At 35.8% G+C, this 23,103-nt stretch overlaps 1 protein-coding gene across 5 annotated transcripts in view; it reads right to left on the bottom strand.

The window, feature by feature from the left end:
• The window catches only part of LOC105470844 (fibroblast growth factor 12), a 583,980-nt gene that overhangs the window by 176,885 nt on the left and 383,992 nt on the right, over nucleotides 1-23,103 (bottom strand). For all 5 annotated transcript variants that reach the window (XM_011723103.2, XM_071090651.1, XM_011723102.3 and 2 more), the window contains one exon: nucleotides 7,348-7,451. In XM_011723103.2, coding sequence (XP_011721405.1) covers nucleotides 7,348-7,451 — 104 coding nt within the window. The remainder of the gene's footprint in view (nucleotides 1-7,347; nucleotides 7,452-23,103) is intronic.

Below are 23,103 nucleotides of genomic sequence, written 5' to 3'. Positions count from 1 at the left end.
GTTTGTAAGACTACCAATTAAACTTTGATCAATGTAATCATAGCTAATTGTGCAACAATTGTATGGAATTTGTTCCATCTATACTTGAAATAGGCAATTCTTTAAAATTCAACAAGTCTTTATTGAGAATCTTCCTTTCCCAGGGAATGTGTTTAATGCTGTGGTTGGGAAAAATACGTGGCCCAGACGGCCCAGATAGCAAAGATGAATACGATGTAATTCGTGCCCACCAGCAAAATAAAAGTCAAGTGCTCCGATATCACAGCAGAAGTAGCATCTAATTCTCACAGAGGATGGACAATGGAGACAGGCGACATATCAGGTAAGATTTGAGCTGAGCTTTAAGGAAAATTATGAGTTACACAGGTACAGAAGAGAAAAAGGCAAACATAACAGTATCAGTGATAGCACTTTAGTAAATATTGTTTTTATTCTTTACATATTTTATCACACATACCATTCTATCAAGTTACCTAAAATATTATATCACTAGTGTTCTAACTACAATTTGAAAATCTAGCTTTATAACTAATGTCATACCAAATGATGTTTATCTATATTTGTTTTATTTAAACAACTTTCAGTTCAAGCAACTCAAATATAAAAAGATGTGAGTAAATTTACAGAGGATAGTCGAGGACTTACTTGGTTTTTATCTTTTCTGTATAAAACGAAAATATACCTCTCCTTCCTCACTCCCAACCGAAATGCCTTTAAGCACTGTGAACATTTGAGAAAATGTCGGTGGTCTTACAAGTTTTTTTCAAAAACTTTTTTTTTTTTTTTTTTTTTTTTTGAGACGGAGTCTCGCTCTGTCGCCCAGGCTGGAGTGCAGTGGCGCAATCTCAGCTCACTGCAAGCTCCGCCTCCCGGGTTCACTCCATTCTCCTGCCTCAGCCTCCCGAGTAGCTGGGACTACAGGTGCCCGCCACCGCGCCCGGCTAATTTTTTCTATTTTTAGTAGAGACGGGGTTTCACCATGGTCTCGATCTCCTGACCTTGTGATCCGCCTGCCTCGGCCTCCCAAAGTGCTGGGATTACAGGCATGAGCCACCGCGCCCGGCCTCAAAAACTTTTAAAACTCAAAAAGAATAAAACATTAAAGGATATTACATTTTAAATCAAAACTGGTTAAACAGCAAAATTTTTAAAAGGCACTGTCTATGTATAAGGTAAAATTTGTAGAAAAATCTGTTTCAACAGATTGTAACACAGAATGGTATTTCCTGAACTATCCAAGAAGGTGTTTCAGAAACATAAGTTTCCAACATGCTTAACCTTCTTTTGTTTGAGAAAGAGATGCCTTATAGAAATTTTTATTTACTCAATTTTTTAAAGTTATTTAATACCATTAAAATTATCTTGGTCTTCCTTTCTAAAAGGCGCTGTGAGTTTAAATTTAATCAAGGAGTTGAAAAACATGTATACTGAAAACTACTAAACATTGTCAAAAGAAATCCCATGTTTATAAATCAGAAAACCTAATATTCTTCAAATGTCCATACTACAGGAAACAATCTATATATTCAATACAATTCCTATCAAAATCTCAATGTCATTTTTTTCGTTAATAGAAAACTCCATTCCAAAATTTATATAAAATCTCAAGGAACCTCAAATAGCCAAAACGATCTTAAGAAAAATAAATAAAGCTGTAGGTCTCACACTTTCTGACTTCAAAACATAGTAAAAAACTATGGTAATCGAACAGTATGATACTGGCACAAAGAGACACAAACACCAATGGAACACAATAGAGAGCCCAGAAATAAACCCTCTAATATGTGGTCAAATCATCTTCAACAAGATTACACAATGGAGAAGGGTTAGCCTCTCAACAGGTGGTGTTGGAAAAACTGTATATCCACATGCAAAAGAATGAAATGGGACCTTTACCTTATACCGCATGTAACATTAATTCAAAATGGATTACAAATCTATGCATAAGAGTAGACTGAGGCAGGAGAATCACTTGAACCCACGAGGTGGAGGCTGCAGTGAGCTGAGATCACCCACTGCACTCCAGCCTGGCAACAAAGCAAGACTCTATCTCAAAAAACAAAAAATAAAACAAAAACAACAAACAAACAAAAAACCTTCTAGAATAAAACATAGAAAAATCCCTCATGACATTGGATTTGGCAACTACATCTTGGATATGACACCAAAAGAATAAGCAACAAAAGCAACAATAGACAAATAGGACTACATGCAACTTTAAAACTTCTACGTGTCAACAGAAACAACTAACAGAGTGAGAAGGTAGCCTTCAGAATGGGAGAAAATATTTGCAAATCATACATCTGGTAAGGGCTTAATAGTCAGAATCTATAAAGAACTCCTACAACTCAATAACAACAACACAAAACAACTCAATTAAAAAGTAGGCAAAGGAATTGAATAGACAGGTCTCCAAAGAGGATTTATAAATGACTAACAGGTATGTTAAAAGATGCTCATTACTACTAGTTATTAAAGAAATGCAAATCAAAACAAAGTGAGATATCATCTCACACCTGTTAGGATGGCTACTATCAAAAGAAACAAAAAGTATCAAGTCTTAGCAAGGATGTGAAGAAATTGGAACTTTGGTGCACTGTTGGTGGGAATGTAAAATGATGCTGATAGGGAAAACAGTATGGTGTTTTCTCAGAACAAAACAAACAGAGTTACCATATAATCCAGCAAGATCTTGACAAGGTATTTGTACATCCATGTTCATTGCAGCAGTAATCTCATATCCAAGAGGTCAAAGTAACTTAAATGTCCATCAACAGATGAATAGATAAACAGAATGTGGAATGTACATAACATACATTAAAATATTTTAAACATTAAAAAGAAAGAAATCCTGTCATATTCTACAACATAGATGAATGTTGAGAACATTATGCTAAGTGAAATAAGCCAGTTACAAAAAGCACAAATACTGCATTATTCCACCTATATGAGATATCTAAAGTAGTCAAACTCTTTGTAACTGTAAGTAAAAAATGGTGTTTGCTAGGGGCTGGGGGAAGAGAGGAAAGAGAGCTGTTGTTCAATTGGTATACAGAATTTTAGTTTTTCAGGACAGAAAAAAGTTTCTGTAGAGATTACCTACAAAGGAAAGAATATTAAACTGATGGCAACTTCTCCTAATGAACAATAGATACCAGAAACCAATGTAATATTATTTTCCAAATGCTGAGAAAAATATTGGTCTAGTCAGAATTTTATAACTACCTGAACTGCAATTCAAGAATGAAAGTGAAAGGAAGACATTTTCATGGATACCAAAAGCAAGTTCACCATCCACACACCCTCACACACAAAACAATCAAAGGTTTAGTTTAGAAGAAAAGTGAAATCAGAGACCAAATTTGATATACACACACAAACAAAAATTCTACGCATACAAATTATTCAAAACATTCATTAATTTAATAGTTATAAAATAACTAATTGTGCATATGATTTTATTTTAAAGTGCAACTAATCAAACCGGCAGCAAGAAAGGTTGTGGTCTTTACTAGCAAGAAAACACCATAACGTCCATAAGCTGTTAGAAAGGAAGACAGAAACACTCAAAAATATTGAGCAAAGTATGTCGTTATTTATACATGATTTTAAAAAATAAGACTAACCACTAAAGGAATAAAAATAGAGTCTAGGGTTACAAACTTGCAGAAGAATTTAATAAAATAAAATCATGTGAATAAAACAACAGAATGTTTTTTAAGAAGAAAAGAGAAGCAAAAGGAAATTTAGAAAAATACAAACTACTATGGTAAAAACATATCCAGATACATCAATAATCTCATCAAATACATATGGATTAAACTCACCTATTAAAACACAAAATTTCAGAGCAACTTTTAAAACTACAGCTCTGTGCTTTAGACCTAACAGTCACTCCATCTTTGACACTCTCTCCTCCTGCTTCCTGGTGAAGAAATAGAAATCAAAAGTAACAAGGGAATTAATTCCTAGCTTAAAAATAAATAGAAGCCAGGTAAATGACATAAATGACACTAGAAAAATGATACTACTTGTGAATCTTTTGGGTTCTAAATGAGCTTATCTAGGTTCTCTTAGTTTGCCTCAGCCCTCTCCTCTCTCTCAATAAACTGCAGTTATGACCCTTATTGGTTGCCCAACTACAGTGTTGCCCACGACATAGAAAATTGCTTTTCAAAGAAATTCTAGCCTTAATGCATACCAGAAACACCTCAGGAAAGTCAAAGTTAACGGATGATTTTTAACTCACCAGGGGAAAGCATTGTGATTGTAAGTATGAGGCAAGTTTGATTTAAGTGGAGAGAAGAACCGAAAATCTAGATACCCCACTAGGTTTACAAAGGTAAACTCCATCACAAAAGAAACTGCCTCTTGTGGCTCAAGATCCCACGCCCTCTTAACCTCAGATCTAAGCCAGAAAGAGGGAAGGAATGCATCTCTGAAAAGCTTCAGAGGATGAAACCACAACCCAGCAATCCCTCCAAACTCCCTCCTTCCCTTATACAATTGTCTCCTGCTTACAATACTGTTGGCAAACTTTCTGTGTTTTTCTTTGTTATGGACCTTTGGGGATCAACTCTAGTCTAATAAACTGAACTCTACAGCTTCTGTGGAATTATAACCTGAATTATGACCTTTTAAATACACATAATACAGTCTACATTTAGCTGCTTATTTAATGACTGATTAAATCTTTAAAGTAAGACTAACTAGAAATATTCAAAATAACATCATCTTGTCTTTTTTCTTATTTTAATTCTTACATTTAAAATGGACTCACAATAACTGGACATCAAGAATTGTCAGAGCTGTGATACACTAAGAGAGCCCATTATTTTGACTGAAAATGTATTTAAGTGTTATTTTGAGCAGAAACTTTGAAAAAATGTGTATGTACACATATAGCATGTTAAGTGTATATTTTGATCTGAATATTTTCAGGAGTAAAATATTAACTTCAATAATTGTAATACAAATGACAGATGTATTACTAATAAGCAAGTATGATGTACCTGTTGGAGCCAAAGGAAAATTTTCCCTTCGCCCTCTGTAGATTAAGTGAAAATCGATGGACAAAAGGCTGATTAACAGGAAAAAGAAATACAAATTTATTAACGTGCACTGGGGAGAATCACAGGGTGATCACCCCACCATGTGAAATGTGGTACACATGGTTATATACCCTTCTTTTTATTTATTTATTTATTTTTTATTTTTATATATGGAGTCTGGTTCTGTCACCCAGGCTGGAGTGCAGTGGCGCAATCTTGGCTCACTGCAACCTCTGCCTCCCGGGTTCACACCATTCTCTTGCCTCAGCCTCCCGAGTACCTGGGACTATAGGCACCCGTCACCATGCCTGACTAATTTTTTGTATTTTTAGTAGAGACAGGGTTTCACCAAGTTAGCCAGGATGGTCTCGATCTCCTGATCTCGTGATCCGCCCACCTCGGCCTCCCAAAATGCTGGGAATACAGGCGTGAGCTACCGCGCCTGGCCAATACCCTTCTTTTTAGAGGAAAGGGAGATGGGGAGGTGTGGACGATTTTATAGCGATAGCAAATGATTCTGGGGGGAGTTCAATGAACTTAAAGAACATACAATGAGCTGGGACGAAGTCTTTTGGATCTGCAGAGCAGACCGTGGTTTGTGACAAAACGCTGCCTAGGTGTATTGATGAACTTCAGTCTTCCTTCCTGTGATATGAGTTCAGTTAATGAAAACTCTGGGAAGAGACCAAAGGTAATTGTTTTCTTCTTTGGCAGGTCCGAGCTTAGGCAGATAAGGGAACTCCAGAGAACACCTTCATCCTGTGCTTTGGGAGACACAGGATTGAGCCACAGGAGGCAGAGGGAGTTCAGAGAGACTTTGAGGCGGCTGCTTCTGTACAGCATGTAAAAACACCGTATTTGAGGGTATCAATTTCTGAGCTCCAATATACCAGAGATTTGTTTAATTGAACATTGGAAGAGCCTAATGAAAACTAGTCAATAACGAATTTAGAATCCAGCAGACATATGAGAACTTCCAAAATAACCTTGTGCTATTTACTGAGATCATAGAAAGTAATGGTGGAAATCTGTAACCATGATTTTCAATGAATTTTTTTCATGAACTACAAATAGCCAACTCTCTTACAGGAAAGCGGAAATACACACACACACACACACACACACACACACACCATTCAGTGCAGCCACATTCTCTCAACACATAAATAATAATAATAATAATATTATTATTATTATTATTATTATTATTATTATTATTATTTTGAGACGGAGTCTTGCTTTGTCGCCCAGGCTGGAGTGCAGTAGCGCGATCTTGGCTCACTGCAAGCTCTGCCTCCTGGGTTCATGTCATTCTTCTGCCTCAGCCTCCAGAGTAGCTGGGACTACAGGCGCCCGCCACCATGCCCGGCTAATTTTTTTGTATTTTTAGTAGAGACGGGGTTTCACCATGTTAGCCAGGATGGTCTTGATCTCCTGACCTCGTGATCCGCCCGCCTCGGCCTCCCAAAGTGCTGGGATTACAGGCGTGAGCCACCGCGTCCGGCCTCAACACATAAATTATTATCCTGAGAGTGAGACAAGCAGCAGAATTGTGTTCGTAACTTTAAAATATGTCAGTGCTGATAACGTAGCCACTGATGCTACCTAATTTTGCCAGTTTGGGATTTGAAAGAAGACATGATACAACATGGTGTCCAACATGCTCATTTGAAAGGTCCAAAATTAAGCCAGCAGAGGAAGATAATTTGCCCAAAGGGATATCAAGATAGTACATGAAATGCAAATAAAACTCAAATATCCTTTCTCATAATCCAGAGCTCTTTCCATAAATTCATATTGCCTTTAAGTTAAAGTTATTCTGAGACTCTGACACAGTAGATAAAACATAGACCTACTAAATACAAACAAAGCCACAATCCATTATGAAAGTTTTTTTCTCCATGGTAGGACAGAGACTATTTCCAGACAAATTGAAGAATTTTCCTTCCTGAGCCGTCCTCTATGCTTAAAGGAGAGATAACAAGAGAAAAGAAAAATATCTTGCTTTTTGAATTAGACAGAAAGGTAAAATTCCAAAGGGAGAATATTCTGCAGAAATGGAAGCTAGACACAAGGAATTTATATTGCATGGAGAGTAACTGCAATATAGTCATTCAACAAGACATGGTCCTTAACACTCTAAATTACAAAATCTCAAAATAATCCTGAAAAACGGGATCACAGAATATAAAATGACTTCAACTTCCAATTTTCTTGCCTAACATGATGGTTACTCCATTACCTCTCAGTGGTAGTTCACACACATACACACAAATACACACTACAATGTACTTACGGAACTGTAGAGATAGCCTTCACCATTCATGGCCACATAGAGACTAGCCTTCACTCCTTGGATGGCCACTACACGCAGGCCCACGGGAATTAGATTGAAGAGAGCTGGGGGGAGAAAAAGAAAGGAGGAAAGGATCAGTGACCTTTTGAATAAATAATCTTTTTTCTTATAATAATTCTTTTGAGAATTAAAAACTATTAATTGAACTTGGTAGAAAAATGGAGAGAGAAAGAAATAAAGAGAGGTCTAAAAATGAGGGAAATTGACTTCTTGACCCTGTGCCAGCATTAATTACCTATGTAACTTCAGGTAAGTTACATAAACTCTGTACAAAGGGGTTGGATTAGAAGGTCTCTAAAGGCCCAGCTGGATCTGAGATTTCAGGATTCCTGATCCTTAAAATTACCCTCAAACAGGGTAATATAAGGTAATTTTTTCTAACAAACAAATAATATGAACCGAAAAATTCTCAACAGGAGAAAATGTATCTGTAGTCATAAGAAATAACAAAATATTATCTTTACAACAGTCCAAAGCTTCTTGTTTTTAGTCTTTTCCTTGTTGTTCCAAACGTTATATTGAACACAGAAGAAGAATGCAAAAATTACTGACCTATTGGTGGTAACATTCAGACAAAACTTTTTTCTTGATATCTCAATTTTTTACATGTAAATAAAGAAAGATAAACAGATGGATAGATGATTGACAGATAGCTTAAGCTATAAAGGATATATTTTATATATTTATATCCAGGTGGGAAAAATACATGTATGTGTATATATGTATGTGTATATACACACATATATACACATATATACACATATATATACACACACACACATATACCCAAAACCATTAAGAATTAATTTGACAAAAGTAATTCAACATCCTAAGATGAAATGGGAACATGCTTGCAGTCTTTACATATTCGAGTTGCTCATCACTCAAAGTACTCAATAGTCTATATGTCCACTTGGAGATGGAATTCATAGATCAGAAAAAAACATACCTAAGAGAACCTTCTATTTTTCTTCCAACAATGTATTTGTGTCCTTGGGAGAACTTCAGTTACTTTTGAGATCACAAAATGAGCATAAACAGAAAACATTGCCCCCACCCCGAAACAATTCACATTGCATATGGAAGAAAAGCAATCATATACTTAGGTTCTGTAGATGGCAACATGGATATGAATTAAGTATCTCATGGTTGTATGCATACGAAAATATCTCTGCAGTTCATTTCAGTATCCTGGCTTCATCAGAAGTTCTTATCCACCTTTTCTATTGATAAAATTCCTCTCGGTTCTCGTCTTCTTAGTTTTTAATACAAGATACACATAAATTAACCCAAGGGCTACTGTTATTCAGGGATGCCTCTATTTTTCTGGGCTTCTCTCAACCTACAATAGTAAGCTAAGCACACACACTCGCAGACACACACTCTCACAGTATTTGGCTTTCAGTCAATGTTCAATGGACAGGTGTAGAGGATCAAGCCTTAGACCACAGGTTTGGTAGAACAGGATTCCATTCTTAGCTGTTGACATTGGATCAGTCTTTTTGCCTCTTTGAACCCATTTCCACATTTGTCATGAAAACTGAGACTAGATAAGAAACTATAAGTAGTTTCTCATAGATTAATTGTTGGCTCAATTTAGATTTGAACTGGTTTTATTTCTTGCTATATTCTTACCAGTGTCCTTGTGTTACTGAAACAACTTAAGAAACACAAGAACTAGACAAAGTCTAGTTGGGGAGAAAAAGCTAAGACATATGGAATAATATGATACAGTGTATAATTTACTTCTATAATTAAATATAATATATGCATTCTATATATATATATTCTCTATATTACAGAAGTTCAGGAAAATGGAAGCTCTGTGTGGCCTGAAGTATTCATGGAATGCCTTACACAGAAAATGGAACCTGAGTTGACACTTAAAGAAGCAGCAGAAGTTGAGAAAGCCAAGAACAGAAAACATTTTAGTGAGGCAGGAAGTTAGGTGGTTTTGCAGAGTAATGCGTGTATGCAGAAAGGGACTGGCAGATTGGAGGATCTGATTTATATTGGGGGGAAATGAGAAAGAACACCATGTAAATAAAATAAGGATAAATAACTGCGAGCCTGTCGCTCTAATCTTAGATATCTAGACTTTACCAAATGGGCAACAAGATGTGTGCCATATGAAAACTAGAGTAAAAACACAGATTATGAGTATGAGATTTGCAGACACACAGTTTCTAAACCCTCCACTAAGTTACATGGCTTTGAGCTATTCATTTAACTTCTCTGCCTTAGTTTTCCTATCTGTAAAATGCACATGATAATCCTTATTGCACAGAGTTGATAGAACCAAATGCATTGTCATGTTTCTGAAAGTGATTCACAGAGACATGTCCTCTCGAAGAGCTATTTGTCATGAGCACCTAATTCTTCTGTTTGTCAGGTAAAGTTACCATAAGGCTACTGTAAAAACTGACATATTGCCTCAGTAATACTTTTTAGTTTATATTCAGCAGATTGTTTTAATGCTTTAAAATATAATACTTTATATTTGTGTAACAATTTTCAAAGTGCTGATATGTTCATTAATTATATTTGATCCTCAACCATAAATGCTGTGAAGAATTTAGGACAGAATGATTATCTTAATTTTTAGAAGTACAAAAAGATTTAGAGTTAACCCAGGGGAAAATGCATCTAAACAAAGGCTTTCAGGCTCTCTAATGGGGCTACCTGTTCGAAACATCATATTTCATCTTTTTGTTCTTTCTTTCTTTTTTTTTTTTTTTTGACAGAGTCTAGCTCTGTCACTCAGCTGGAGTGCAAGTGATTCTCCTGCCTCAGCCTCCCGAGTAGCTGGTACTACAGGCACCCACCACCACACCCAGCTAATTTTGTATTTTTTGTAGAGATGGGGTTTCACTGTGTTGGCCAGGCTGGTCTCAAACTCCTGATCTTGTGATCCACCTGTCTCGGCCTCCCCTTTTTGTTCTTTTAATTTCCTCTAATATCTGTTCTTACCTTCTTGCAAATAAACAGATTATTCAGCTACATCTTTTTACATATCCTGCAACCAGATGTAGGATGTAGGTCCTATGAACTCACTACTGGTCAATGAGATGTGAGTCATCACATCATTACAGGCTTGAGGAATCCTTCCTTACAGACAACTTATAGGTGTCCTTTGCACCCCTTCTCAACCTTTGCCTATTGCTGTTTGAATGGAGATATGGTAGCTGGATCATCTGAAACCACAAAAACAAGGACTACTCCCCAGCGGGTGTTGGCAGGTGAGCTGGAAGGAGTTGGGTCCCTGAGAGCTTTGTGGAGCAGTGGCACAAGTCCAACATTCAATTACCCAGGTCTGGCTTTTATGGGAGAAAATAAGTCCTTGTTATTTTACTCTGTGCAATGCAGAGCCAACTCTAATCCTAACTGATAGAGATGCTAATGAAAGCAGAATTCATATGCAAGATATGAACTAGATGCAAGGTACTTCATTTTAAATAAAAGCAAATACTGGAAAATATTAAGTTCACTGACAATTACTGTGAGAAGGAGAAAAGACTTTCCAGGATAAATGCTAGGAACACTGGTTTACGTAGCTCACCATAGAAGGAAAAGCAACTATAAAATTTTTCCTACATGAAGAATGACAGCAAACTGATAACGCTAGGCAGGGACAAAAACAAGAAACCTGTTTGAAAGTTTTATATGAACCACAAGATGATAATGGCTTTTAGCTGGTTTGCTTTGTGAGACATACCAAGCCCATTTTTAAAAATCAGTAAATGATTTGGAATGCGACTTTATTGGTAAAAGCTAAACACGGTATCTCTGGAAACGTCCTCATCTGCCTCCTAAAAATCCCAAAAGGCGGCAAATGACTTACTCTTATCCATTAATTATCTTCTGGCTCCAGCTCACAGGAGCCCTTTGCTACTCCTTTCACTACTCCTCAAAGCCACTGTCCTAACTCATAGTAACTGGGCTACTTGACTCCACCCACTCTTTAAGTCCCTTGCATCCTCTTATGCCATTTTCCTGCTTACAACCTGCAGTGATTCCTTTCCTCCCTGTCTCCAGTGTCCTTTACAACCTGGCTCCAACCCACATTTCCAGCTTATCACCTGTCACCCTTTCCATCTGCTGTAACCGGCTTCACAGAGCTTTTTGCCATTTCCTAAGTTCCCCCTCAATCTTTAACTAGGCTGGAGTTTGTCCTCTTTTGTCCTCTATCTCTTTTTGGAAAGCTTATCTTCCCACTTCTAAATTTGGCCAACTCTTTTCATCATTTAAGACCTACCTTGTTGAACTCCCCCATAAGTCTTGCCCAAAGCCCTTCAGAAATAATACTTCCCTTTTCCAGATGGCTTATTTCTTGTGTATATTTTGGTAATGGTATTTAGAACATGGTTTTAGAGTTCTTTGTTTATATCTCTGTCTCTATCCCTACAATGCAAGATTCTTGAGGGTAGTTGCTGTAATGTCTAGCCCAGTTACAAGTACATAGCTTTATTAAATAAATGCTATTATATGGGTTATGATAAAAACACATTCTTTCCAGGAATGTAGGTTTCCTTGTTACAATGAAAGTTCTTTTTAAGATAAAAATGAAACTAGAAACTTAAAGCATCTCAGCCTGATATTCAAGGTTAATCTACAACATACATTTGTGCTACATGGCACTTTCACTTCAATACTGAGTGCTTCTAGTAATTTGCTCTTCCTCCTCCTACCTTCTAAACTCCATCTTTTTGCTAACTTAGTTCCCTCTGCTTGGAATGTCACTCTCCCTACATCTTCACACTGAAATCCCTGACATACTTGAAATGACACACCAAATGCCAAGTGCTTTCTTTCACTTCTTAGCTGCCCTATTCCTGGATCCAGACTATATTTATCACAATTTATAGTTTTATTCCTCTAAAAAATCTGTTTCCTCTCCCAACCACAACTAGATTGTAAGCTCTCCAAAACAAAACTCACATCGAAACTACACTTGTATAATACGAGGAAAGGAGGACACAGAGAGAGACACAGAAAGAAAACGAGAGAGAGAATACACAGGGTAGTATATATTCTGTGTATATTAGCAATCCCAGTAAACATTTGTGGACTAAATACTACAATTATATACAAAATAGAGTCCAAGTATTTAATCTGACATTCAAAGACCTTCTTAAACTTGTCCTTTCCAAAAGGAGTATCTTGTTCTAAATCTTTTTGTAAAGTTGACTCTTGTATTTTAAAAACTGAAATAATGGAGCTGGTACTCTTGGCTTCCATAAACCAAGCTCAATCATAAAACCTCATGGAAAAAAAGGTATTGGAAAAGGTAATGAAGGGGAAGTATAGTCTCTTCAACAAATGGTGTTGAGAAAACTGGGTATTCACATATGAAGGAATGAAATTGGGTCCTTATATTATACCATACACAAAAGTTGCTCAAAATTGACTAAATAATTAAATGTGAGACCTAAAACTGTAAAACCCATAGAAAAAAAAAAAACATAGGGGAAAAAGTTGACATTGGCCTTGGCAAAGATTTATTTCTTGGATATGACATTGAAAGCACAGGCAAATTAAAGCAAAAAAAATAGACAAGTGGGATTACATCAAACTAAAAAGTTTCTGCAGAGCCAAGGAAACAATTAACAGAATGCAAAGGCAACCTATGGAATGGGAGAAAATATTTGCAAATTGTATATCTGGTAGGGGTTCAATATCCAGAGTACATAAGAAATTCCTATGACTCAATAGCAAAAACAAAATAAAACAAATAAGCCAATTAAAAAATGGACACAGGGCTTGAACGACATCTCTCCAGAACAACATACAAATGGCCAACAGATATATGAAAAGATACTCAACATCACTAATCATCAGATAATGAGCTGTGAACCTAAAATAAACACTTCCAAGTTATAAAATATTAAAGGATCACTTTGATTAATCATGCTACATGAAAGATTGAATTATTTCTATATTTATCTCTACAAGAAATGTATAATAAAAAATTGTTGTCATATGGAAAGACATTCAAAAATCATATATCCACAATAATGGGAAGGAAATGCATAGACTTGCTGCTATCAGGCAATTAATTAAAATACTGTATTATTTTCCTGAGTTTTATCATCTTTGATAGTTCCCAGCTTTTCAAAATTTAAACTTTTGTGGTTTATTTTCTCACTGTAAATACTCAATTTTGCATCTAATTTTCATTTAATTATATTTATTTATTTTTTTGAGGGAGAATCCCACATAAGCTTTAGGACCTACAAAACCTAAGTCATTCTCAGGCTGAAATTTCAGTGGAAGGAGAAGATGAGAGAAAGTAACAAATGAGAAAAGAAAAACTAAAGAGATAATATTCATTGAATGTCTACTTTTTTTCAGGCATCCTGCTAGGCATCTTGATATGCAAAATGCCATTTTATTATAAACTCAGTATTTGACTACTTGAAGTAGTGAAAGTACTTAAAGTCATTTAACAGTATATAAAAATCCTAACTTCTCTGAGGGGTACAAAGTGAAAAATAATTGAGAAAATGAAAAGTACCATCCTAACCTTTGGGGTAGGACCTTGGCCTTAGTAAGTTGAGCTCGCATACAGCCCTTGTAAAAACCTAACTTAGAAGTCATTTATTCTTACCATAAAAATTTATTGAGCACTTACTGTATGCCAAATATCACGCTGAAGCCAAAAAAAAAAAAAAAAAGAGTGATGAACATAACAGATGTGGTCTCTAGTGAAAAGACTCTTATTTGTGACTCTTTCTGAGGTTTCTACTATTTTAAGGGCAAGTTGAAGGCACCAGAAACTTTTATTATGAACCCTAATGCCTAGCATGATATCTTGGTTTTAGATGCTGTTATTCAATATTTGCTGAATAAATAAATGAATGACGAGTAGTTTCTCCTTGCTCATGTTTATTCATAACTTTTCTAGGACATATTTTTATAATTTAGCATGTAAGAAAAAATTGAAGATAATATGTATTACACATAGACTAAAGGAAAGCCAAAAAACCTACATGGTACAAAGTCTGAAATGGCAGAATCATGGGACACATGGGCCTGGTGAGGATAGGAGTACATGTGTGTAGAGTGATGCAAGGTTGGAGGGAGTTAAGAGGAAGGAAAGAGTTTGGGGAATCTGTTACAATTGAGATATTAAACACCTTGTCAGCAAGGCGTGGTGGCTCATGCCTGTAATCTCAGCACTTTGGGAGGCTAAGGCAGGAGGATCACTTGAGCCCAGGAGTTTGAGACTAGCCTGAGAAACACAGGGAGACTCCATCTCTGTAAAAACAAAAATAAAAATAAAAAAAATGTAGTCAGGTATGTGTGTGTGCCTGTGGTCCCAGCTACTTGGAAGGCTGAGGTCGGAGGGTTGCCTGCACCCGGGAAGTCAAGGTTGCAGTAAGCCATGACTGCACCACTCCACTCCTGCCTCGGTAACAGGGCAAGACTCTGTCTCAACAAAATAAAATAAAAAATAAACATCCTGTCCAATGATATCGGACCAAAAAATGTACGTTGTAAAAGTGTTATGTTTCACTCAGCTTAATTTCTACCTGTGCATTATCCACACCATATTATTCCAGTAAGAAAAAGGTCACAATCCAAAACACATAGGAAGACAATGTGACAACCAATAAGTTGCAAAGAAAGAGAAGAAGAGGAAGAGAGGAAGAGAGGGAGAGAGGGAGAGAGGGAGAGAGGGAGGAAGAAAGGAGGGAAGGAAGGAGAAAAAAGGCTCATTACAAATTGTCTTTGGAACTCGTAAATCCAGTATCTTTCCGAGCAACTTCTAAGGACAGACTCGTTATTGCTTGTAACGAAGAAAGGTATAAAAGGGTACAGTCGTATTTAGAAATTCTAGGTCTATTTTGTCAAATGGCCAATAAAAAAGATTCAGCCTATGACCCATTAAAAACCCAAGGGAAACATTCTGAGAGAGAATGGAGATATTTGGGTTTATAATCTGTGCATTTTCAACGTTAGATTTCATTGAAAATTCAGTATCGTTTCCAATATCTCAAAATGTTCTCCATCAAGATATTTTATTAGAGTGTGAATACGATCATATCCTACAAAATCTTAAATTATAAGTTAAGTTAGTACCAGGTTATTTTCTCTTACAATAAATCCTACAGTCTCTCACAATAACATCTGTAATTACAATATTTATAATACTTCTGTTATTTATAATTTACTTAAGTCAATTATTCGCCCTCCCCATTCTCAATAGGAAAATTCTATTATTGACTATCCAGCAAAATAGTGAGCTCTTAAATCTTCCAATACAAAAGTGGCTAAATTATGGTACAATGGAATGTTCACCCAGGCAAATTAATTATTCATTCCTTTACCCTAATTCCACAGCATTCCATACACAGCACTTATCACAGTGCTTATTCATATTTATATGTTTGTCTGAGTTTCCCTGAAAACTAGGGGTTCTTAGAGTATAAAATATGTATTTGTTTTTGTTTTGCATCCAGATTGCATTTCAAAATAAAGCCTAAACAATTGTTGTTACTGAATTTAACTCTCTAAAACAGCATCTCTTACAGAAATTAAAGGAAAGATGTAACTTGCCCTATTCTTTTAGCTTTTAAGTCAAGGGAACAAGACTCAGATGAGGACTGAACATAGCTATGTAGAGGACATAGCTGTGGGTCATGAGCCCTAGTTCTAAAATTTAACAGTTTTGTGGTCTTGGTGACTCCAAGTAATTTAATGAGGTTGCAATTTTTTGAATTTCTGCAATCAGACCTTGGCAATGACTTTGAGCAGTAGGATATAAATAACTCCCACATGCTTAGTGTTCCAATAATGGAACACTAGGCATAAATGAGTTAACCACTTTGAACATTTCTTGGCTCTGAATGTTTCACTGGATTGTTATGAAGATCAATGAGATAATAAAAACAAACCACTTTTTAAACCATAAAGGATACAATGCATCACTATCAGTGTTGCCAGTGGTTTTGTTCCCATTGTTGTTTTCATATCTCCACATCTGGAGTTTTCATAGTAGGAGGAACATGGTTGGGTGATCATTATTCCATATTTCAACTTAAATTTCTTAAAATGTTATGGGAGAAAAAAAAGAACGTATTTCATCTTCTATTATTGAAGCTCCTATAAGCAAAACAACTACGTAGTTAAAATAAAACACTGTTAAGAATGTAAACATCAACATACTTCAAGCTATATTGGTTCACTGCTTTAAGTATGATGCCTTATTTTATAAACAACTGGCCAAATAGTCCAACTGACTGATTTATTTTCCCACTGAATTTATTGACTTACCGAGCTGACCAGTGGTTTGGGACTTCAGAGACTTAAATTTTTCTTCTAAGCATTGGCTGACGGTGTACACTGTGGGTTTTCAGCATGATAAAAATGAGCAGCATTGTGATCTCTTTCTTTGATAAACGGTAGTAGAAATGTTTGCCTTAGTTCTGGTAGAAGTCCTGTCATTGGCTTTTAATCCTGATAATATAATATAACCTTTCCTACCATAGTTCAAAAATGTTCAAAAATTTGCATAATTAACAAGTCAATTCAACGTGATTCTTTTTTCATTAAGATGAAAAATGAGGCACATCACTATCGATAATGAAAGCAAATGCCTGTCATTACTCATTCTCCGGAGCCCTTTGTCTCACACAGACTTGTCTCGGAGCCCGTCTGAAGAATTCAGTGAACAGCACAGGTGATGGTCCATAAGATCAATGGGCAGAAACATCTTCCGAGAAATCTTTGCATGTTTTGAAGCTTTTAGATTTGCATCCTCTATAAACCTTTCATCAAACACTATGTTGCCAAAATCAATACTATGGCCTATTAGGTTTATTCATTAATTCATCACATATATTCCAGACATTCTGCCAGGCGCTTGTAACACAGTGGTAGAAAAGACAGAGATGGTACCTGCCATCATGGTAGTTAAAGTCTAAAATAGATAAAAGTAACCACATGTGTACTATATATCCGTCTTTACAGACCAGGAAACTGGGACTCAGCGATATTGTTTTCCGAGGGTTATAAAGTCAGCTAGTGAAAAAGTTAAGCTGTGAACCTAGATTCTGGGGGCTACGAAGCTATAAAATATTATTGCTCTTAAGATATAAAATAAAATTCTAATGATAATAATTCAAGTAGTTGTGAAGAAAGTGGGAAAAACAGACTATAATAAGAAAATGTGAAAACCTGACAAGTAATTTTTTAGCCAAGTAGAACCCTTCTACTCAAAAGGTACGAAATCTTTAGTATTTCTTAGATAAAATTACACACAGGCAATAGAAGCACACTTATTTGAGTTGATTTAGATACGCTCAAACAAAGCTTTGTACTTTGTTATCATTAATACCTAAATAAGAAAATATGACTGCCTAATTCCAAAAATATTAAGTGGATGTATAGAAATAAACATAATGTGGAAATATTTTTTTTGGAAATTAAGGGATAAAAAAGGACTTGAAAAATAAAATGATTTTGTCCTTACTATTCTCTACTTCAAAATCTCTCATTCAACCCATGTCTACTATAATCTCCAGTCAGAAAATTTTTCTAAAGTATAGAATTTCAGTCACTGCTCAATAACTTGCATTAGTTCCCCATTTCCTACAATATAAAGCCTACACTCCCCTAAGTGTCAGTTAAGACACTCTAAAATACGACCCCATGATACTTCCAAATAATCTCTTTGCTTCATGCAAGCTAGTGGGTTAATTTTTCCCTAACATGGTGGGAGCTTTCTCCACTTCCTAATTTTGTGCCTCCTTAACTGAAATACAACTGTCCTAATCTTAATTTATTTATTTTGTTCCCATTCTTCAAGAATTGGGTTAAACCCAAACTTGTTGATTACGATGGCTTTTGAGGATCTGTTAGATCTCTGAAATCTGGTGATTCTTCTAATCACTTGGTAGTATCAGTGACACTTTTTGTTTTACATTAAGATGTAAAACCTTTTATGCTCTGGGAACAGCTAGCAGGCAGGAATTGTATCAGATTCATTTTTGTAACCCAGTAACTAGGACACAGTTGGCCATCAATATGTTGCTATTAATGAAAATAAAGCATGCATATGGCAGGCATATGTGAAAACTCAATCATTTGGTTGTAACTGCCCGAAACAATGTCTTAAGGAGACAATTGAAGCCAGGCAACAATGAATGTTGTGAGAATTTAGTGATGTCTGCAGCGAACACAGGAGGGGGTACTTGAGCCATTGATTTGTCATCTCCCACTTGAGGGCCTCCTTTTATAATAAAATAGCATGAAACATTCCATAAAAGAACAGCAATGATTTGCACTGTACTTTAAAATCAATATCTTATTGTATAACTTTGACTCAAAGTTATAATAATACAAATTTGGAATGCAAACTTTAAAAATTGAAGGAAAAAACCAACTCTCCAGGAGTAATTTAGCTGAATGGTTCACAGACTTTGCTGCATATTAAAACCTTCTAAAAAGCTTGAAAATGTTGATGTCCAGACTACTCTCATAATAATTAAATAAAAATGCCTGGAATTGAAGACAAGTATTTTTTAACTCTTCAGATTGTTCCAGTATGCTTCATCATTGAAAACAATTTCAATTTAACAATTTGAAAGCAAGTTCAATAACCTGGGATAGTTCTAGCAAGCTCACGTGCTATACTGATTCTTCCTAAACCTTACCAATCAATGAACCAAACCTTGCTGCTCAAAGTGTGAACGGCATCACCATCGTCTGGAGCTTGTTGGAAAGGCAGAATCTCAGGCTGTATCCAAGAATTATTGAATCAAAATTTGCATTTTAACACAATTACAATGCATTTAAAGTTTGAGAAGTGCTGTGTGCTTGGTTCTCAAAGTGTGGGTCCTCATCCAGACGTACTGATTCAAAAAACCAAGATTTGGAAGCCATTGTTGAGAACATGGATCTATGAGGTGCGGCTGCTGTCTTCCTTCACGTCTCGGTAGCACTTTTCCGCCCAGATCATCAGTAGTGTCAAAGACTGGGAAGAGACCATATGTAACTGTACACTCCAACCCCTTCAGAGGGAAACTCCAAGTGCCCTGGACGTTAATCTTATCTAAATTAGACGTCGATCAATTCTCCCAAAGAAACGAAGGTTGCTCCAGGGCCTAAAAGGGTGCTGAAACTACAGATGTGGTTCAAAAATGGCTTCTCACCCAGTTTGTCAAAGCTCAAGTCCTTCATTTTTCCTGAAATTGCTCTTGATCAGTCTTCAGTCAGCATTGATGTCTCCTGTTAAGACTTTCCAGGTCACTTCCTTCCATAAGGGTACCTTTTGATATTATTAACTTAAATCTCCTACATATTATTCCCATTTTGTGGATGAAGAACTCTGGTTTCAAAGTGTTAAACTAATTGCCCAAGTTTATCCAGCTGGCAGGTGGAGATACCCATAAGAATATCCATGACTGTCTGTCCCTAAAATCAAATGGACTATTTATAACACTATCCTGCTTCCTCAAGTATGGGAAACATTCTGGTGCATACTACAGAAACAATAAAAGTGATGTTTTCTGCTCATACCTCAGTAGGAAGGAGCAAGGAGTTCTCTTTAGGATATTTGTAAAAATTCAATTGTAATACTGTGGAGTGGGCTTAATAATGCTGTACAGACATAGTTGGACATAGGTATGTGTTCCACATTCGGTCTCAATGTCAAGGGAAGCAGATGTACCAAGTGCGACCTCACTAGATCTTGGCTGGATGCCTGTTCAGTACCACTCTATCTAGGCTGCTGAATAATACATGAAAATATATATCCACATAAAGACACACACATCCTACACACCTCAAACTTCTCAAATCAGATACATGAAATAGGCAACCGAGTTATTTAAAATCTTTAAAATTATTGTACAATGGTTTACTATCTCTAAAAAAAGTTATAATTTATATTTTAAATACATCAAACATATTGAAAAATCCTTGCAAGTTCACTGTTTAGCCTGTCTAAAGTAAACTACCATAATGTTTTAGAACTAAACCACGTCGCCTTCTTAATGCCTTTTAAAAGTGCTGTCAGAAGAATGCAGAGGTATGAGTTAAGAGATTATTATGCACTGGGAAATATTAACCAGGAAAAATAAATTCGAGATATAGTGTAAACTGGGTAAAGGTATTAACATTGGAACTAACCTTGCTGAACTCAAATCCTGGGTCTATTGTTTAATACCTGTATGGCCATGGACTAATTATTTAACCTTCCTGTGCCTCAGTTGACTCATCTTCAAAATAGAAATGATTATAGTACCTTTTATAGGGTTATTACAAGACTTAACTGAGTACAATTTTGAAATTTTTCATACCCGTACTAGACATTTAGAAAGTGTTGAGCAAATAGTTATTATTATCTGATATGTCCCCAAGTCATAGATTAAGAAATAATGATTAACACATAGATGACCATTTTGTTTTCCAAATCTTTCATTCCAAATATGTAGTTCTTCTTTATCCTTCATGGTAGTATGCCCTGGAAAATGCTAATCCATATGAGTATACATTTATAATTTATACCTTATTTAGTCAGTGGCTAAAAGTAGTGCTTAATCAAACCAGAGACATATAGGAAACTCTGCTGCAATTCATGAAGAATATGGACAAATCTATACAACCTTGCAATCAGTAACTTATGTTGAAGATGGAGCACAGGATACGGATATAGTAGAACTGAATTCTACTCACTCTACTTGAGCTGAGAGCAAATCAACTCTCACTTCAGAGCCTCAAAGTAAAGTAATGAATTTCAGGAATTTTAAAGCAATCTCTAATTCTCACTCATCAAAACTTTAATACCCTTTCCCACTACTTCAAGAAACACTCTCTTTTTAGTTTCTTATTCTTAAAACACCTGAGTGTGTATTTTCTTTTTCCTGCAACATATGTTTAAATTTATACTGCTGCCCTTAGATGAATAATAAAAAAATGACTCTCTCTCTTATGGGCAAATATACCATTTACATATTTTAAGAAAATGATGTCTCTATAATTATCAACAAGAATATATATGTATATATATTCATGTAACACTTTGAGAATATATGTAACACTGTGAAAGTGTCTTCTTTTACTACTATTGCTATAGAATTCACTTTTCCAAACTAAGCATACTCAATATTCTTCCTATTTTCATAATAGAAAATAATTTCCTTACTCATCCTTTGAATTCTCTTAAATTATCTGTCATTCTCAAAACAGGATGCAGGCATGATCCAATTAGCATTCATTTTTCAAGCTGGGCATTGTCACACAAAGTCATATTCATTTTTGATGGGGTTGTTCTGTGAATTCACTTTCATTCATTGATTCAACAAATACTGAATACCTAATATGTGCCAGGTATTCTTTTAGGTGCTGGAGACATAACAGCACAAAATGCAAAGCTCATTGCCCTCATGAAGATTACATTCTAATTAAGTCTTTCAGTTTCAATGGTATAATGATTATACTATCGCTACTATCTATGAACTTATCCATATCCATTATCAAGGCCTTACTCATTATTAAGAACTTATTACAGGCCAACAGAGATTAAAGCAGGCATCGTCAATGCCCTTAAGCAGTTCATAACCAAAAAGAAGTCAGCCAGTCATATACACAATAAATACATACAGATGAAACAGCATAAAATCATGAGATGTACAGTTTGTTCAGAGAAAAAGTAGAATGTACGGTTACATCAGAAATAGGTTTCAAAGACAAAAGGCTTTTAGAGGATGGCATAATTAGTGGAAGAAATAACATAAGTATACGATAGAATGAAAAAAATGTATGGTATATATAAGTAATACTTTAGTAGTAAGAAGACATAATAAAACAAGTAGGTATATTAGATAGTGGTAAGGGTTCTAAAGACGAAAACAAAATTCAAGTAGCCAAAGGAGACTGAAATATTGAGGACAGGGACTGAGATGTATGTAGATTAACCAGAAAAGATCTTTTCGAGAAAAGGCTTCTCTTTTGAGTGGGGTATGAAGACTATGAGGGATTAAGCTATTTAAATATTTGGAAGGACATTCCAGAAAGAGGGGAATAGCTGGTCCCAATGCCTTCAGGCAAGAACAAGGTTGGCGGGTTTGAGGAACAGCAAGAAGGCCAGTGGAAAGAAAGAGGAGAGATAATGAGGAGGGATGAAGGAGGCAATGGTTGAGATTATATAAAATGCTATTGGTCATAGGAAAAAGGTCTTGGCTTTAACCCCAAATGATATGCAATGAAAGGGATTGAGCAAAGAAGTGAGTTTATTTCATTTTATCTTTTAACTGGGTCACTCTGGCTGCTGTATAGAAAATAGGCTGGCAGCGGGAAGCTTGAAGTAAAGAGACCAGTTAGAGAGTTATTGCAAGAGTCCATACAAAGAGGATAGTAGCTTGGACTAGGGAGTGGCAATAGGGGTATTGAGAATTGCTTGAAATCTGTGTACATATACACTGAAAGTAGTGGTGAATTCACTACTGTGTTCCAATTCAATGCAAAAACGATTGTACTATTTGCTCTTACCGTTTCGCCTTCTTTTGTAATGTTTTTAAAATAAAAAGTTTCCCATTTTTCAAAGGTGAAAACAAAAATCAGTGTCAACTTAAGGCTTGAAAAATTTCAGATCTATCAGAGATATTGGATATTATCTTTTCTAAACACCTCATTTTACAGACTAGAAAACAAAGGATTCATTCCTCAGAGGAGAAATGATGGGGGGGAAGT

Source organism: Macaca nemestrina, chromosome 2 (assembly GCF_043159975.1).
Source record: "Macaca nemestrina isolate mMacNem1 chromosome 2, mMacNem.hap1, whole genome shotgun sequence".
Lineage (NCBI taxonomy): Eukaryota > Metazoa > Chordata > Mammalia > Primates > Cercopithecidae > Macaca > Macaca nemestrina.
Note: the sequence above shows the minus strand (reverse complement) of the source record. Positions and strands in the feature narration are given on the sequence as shown.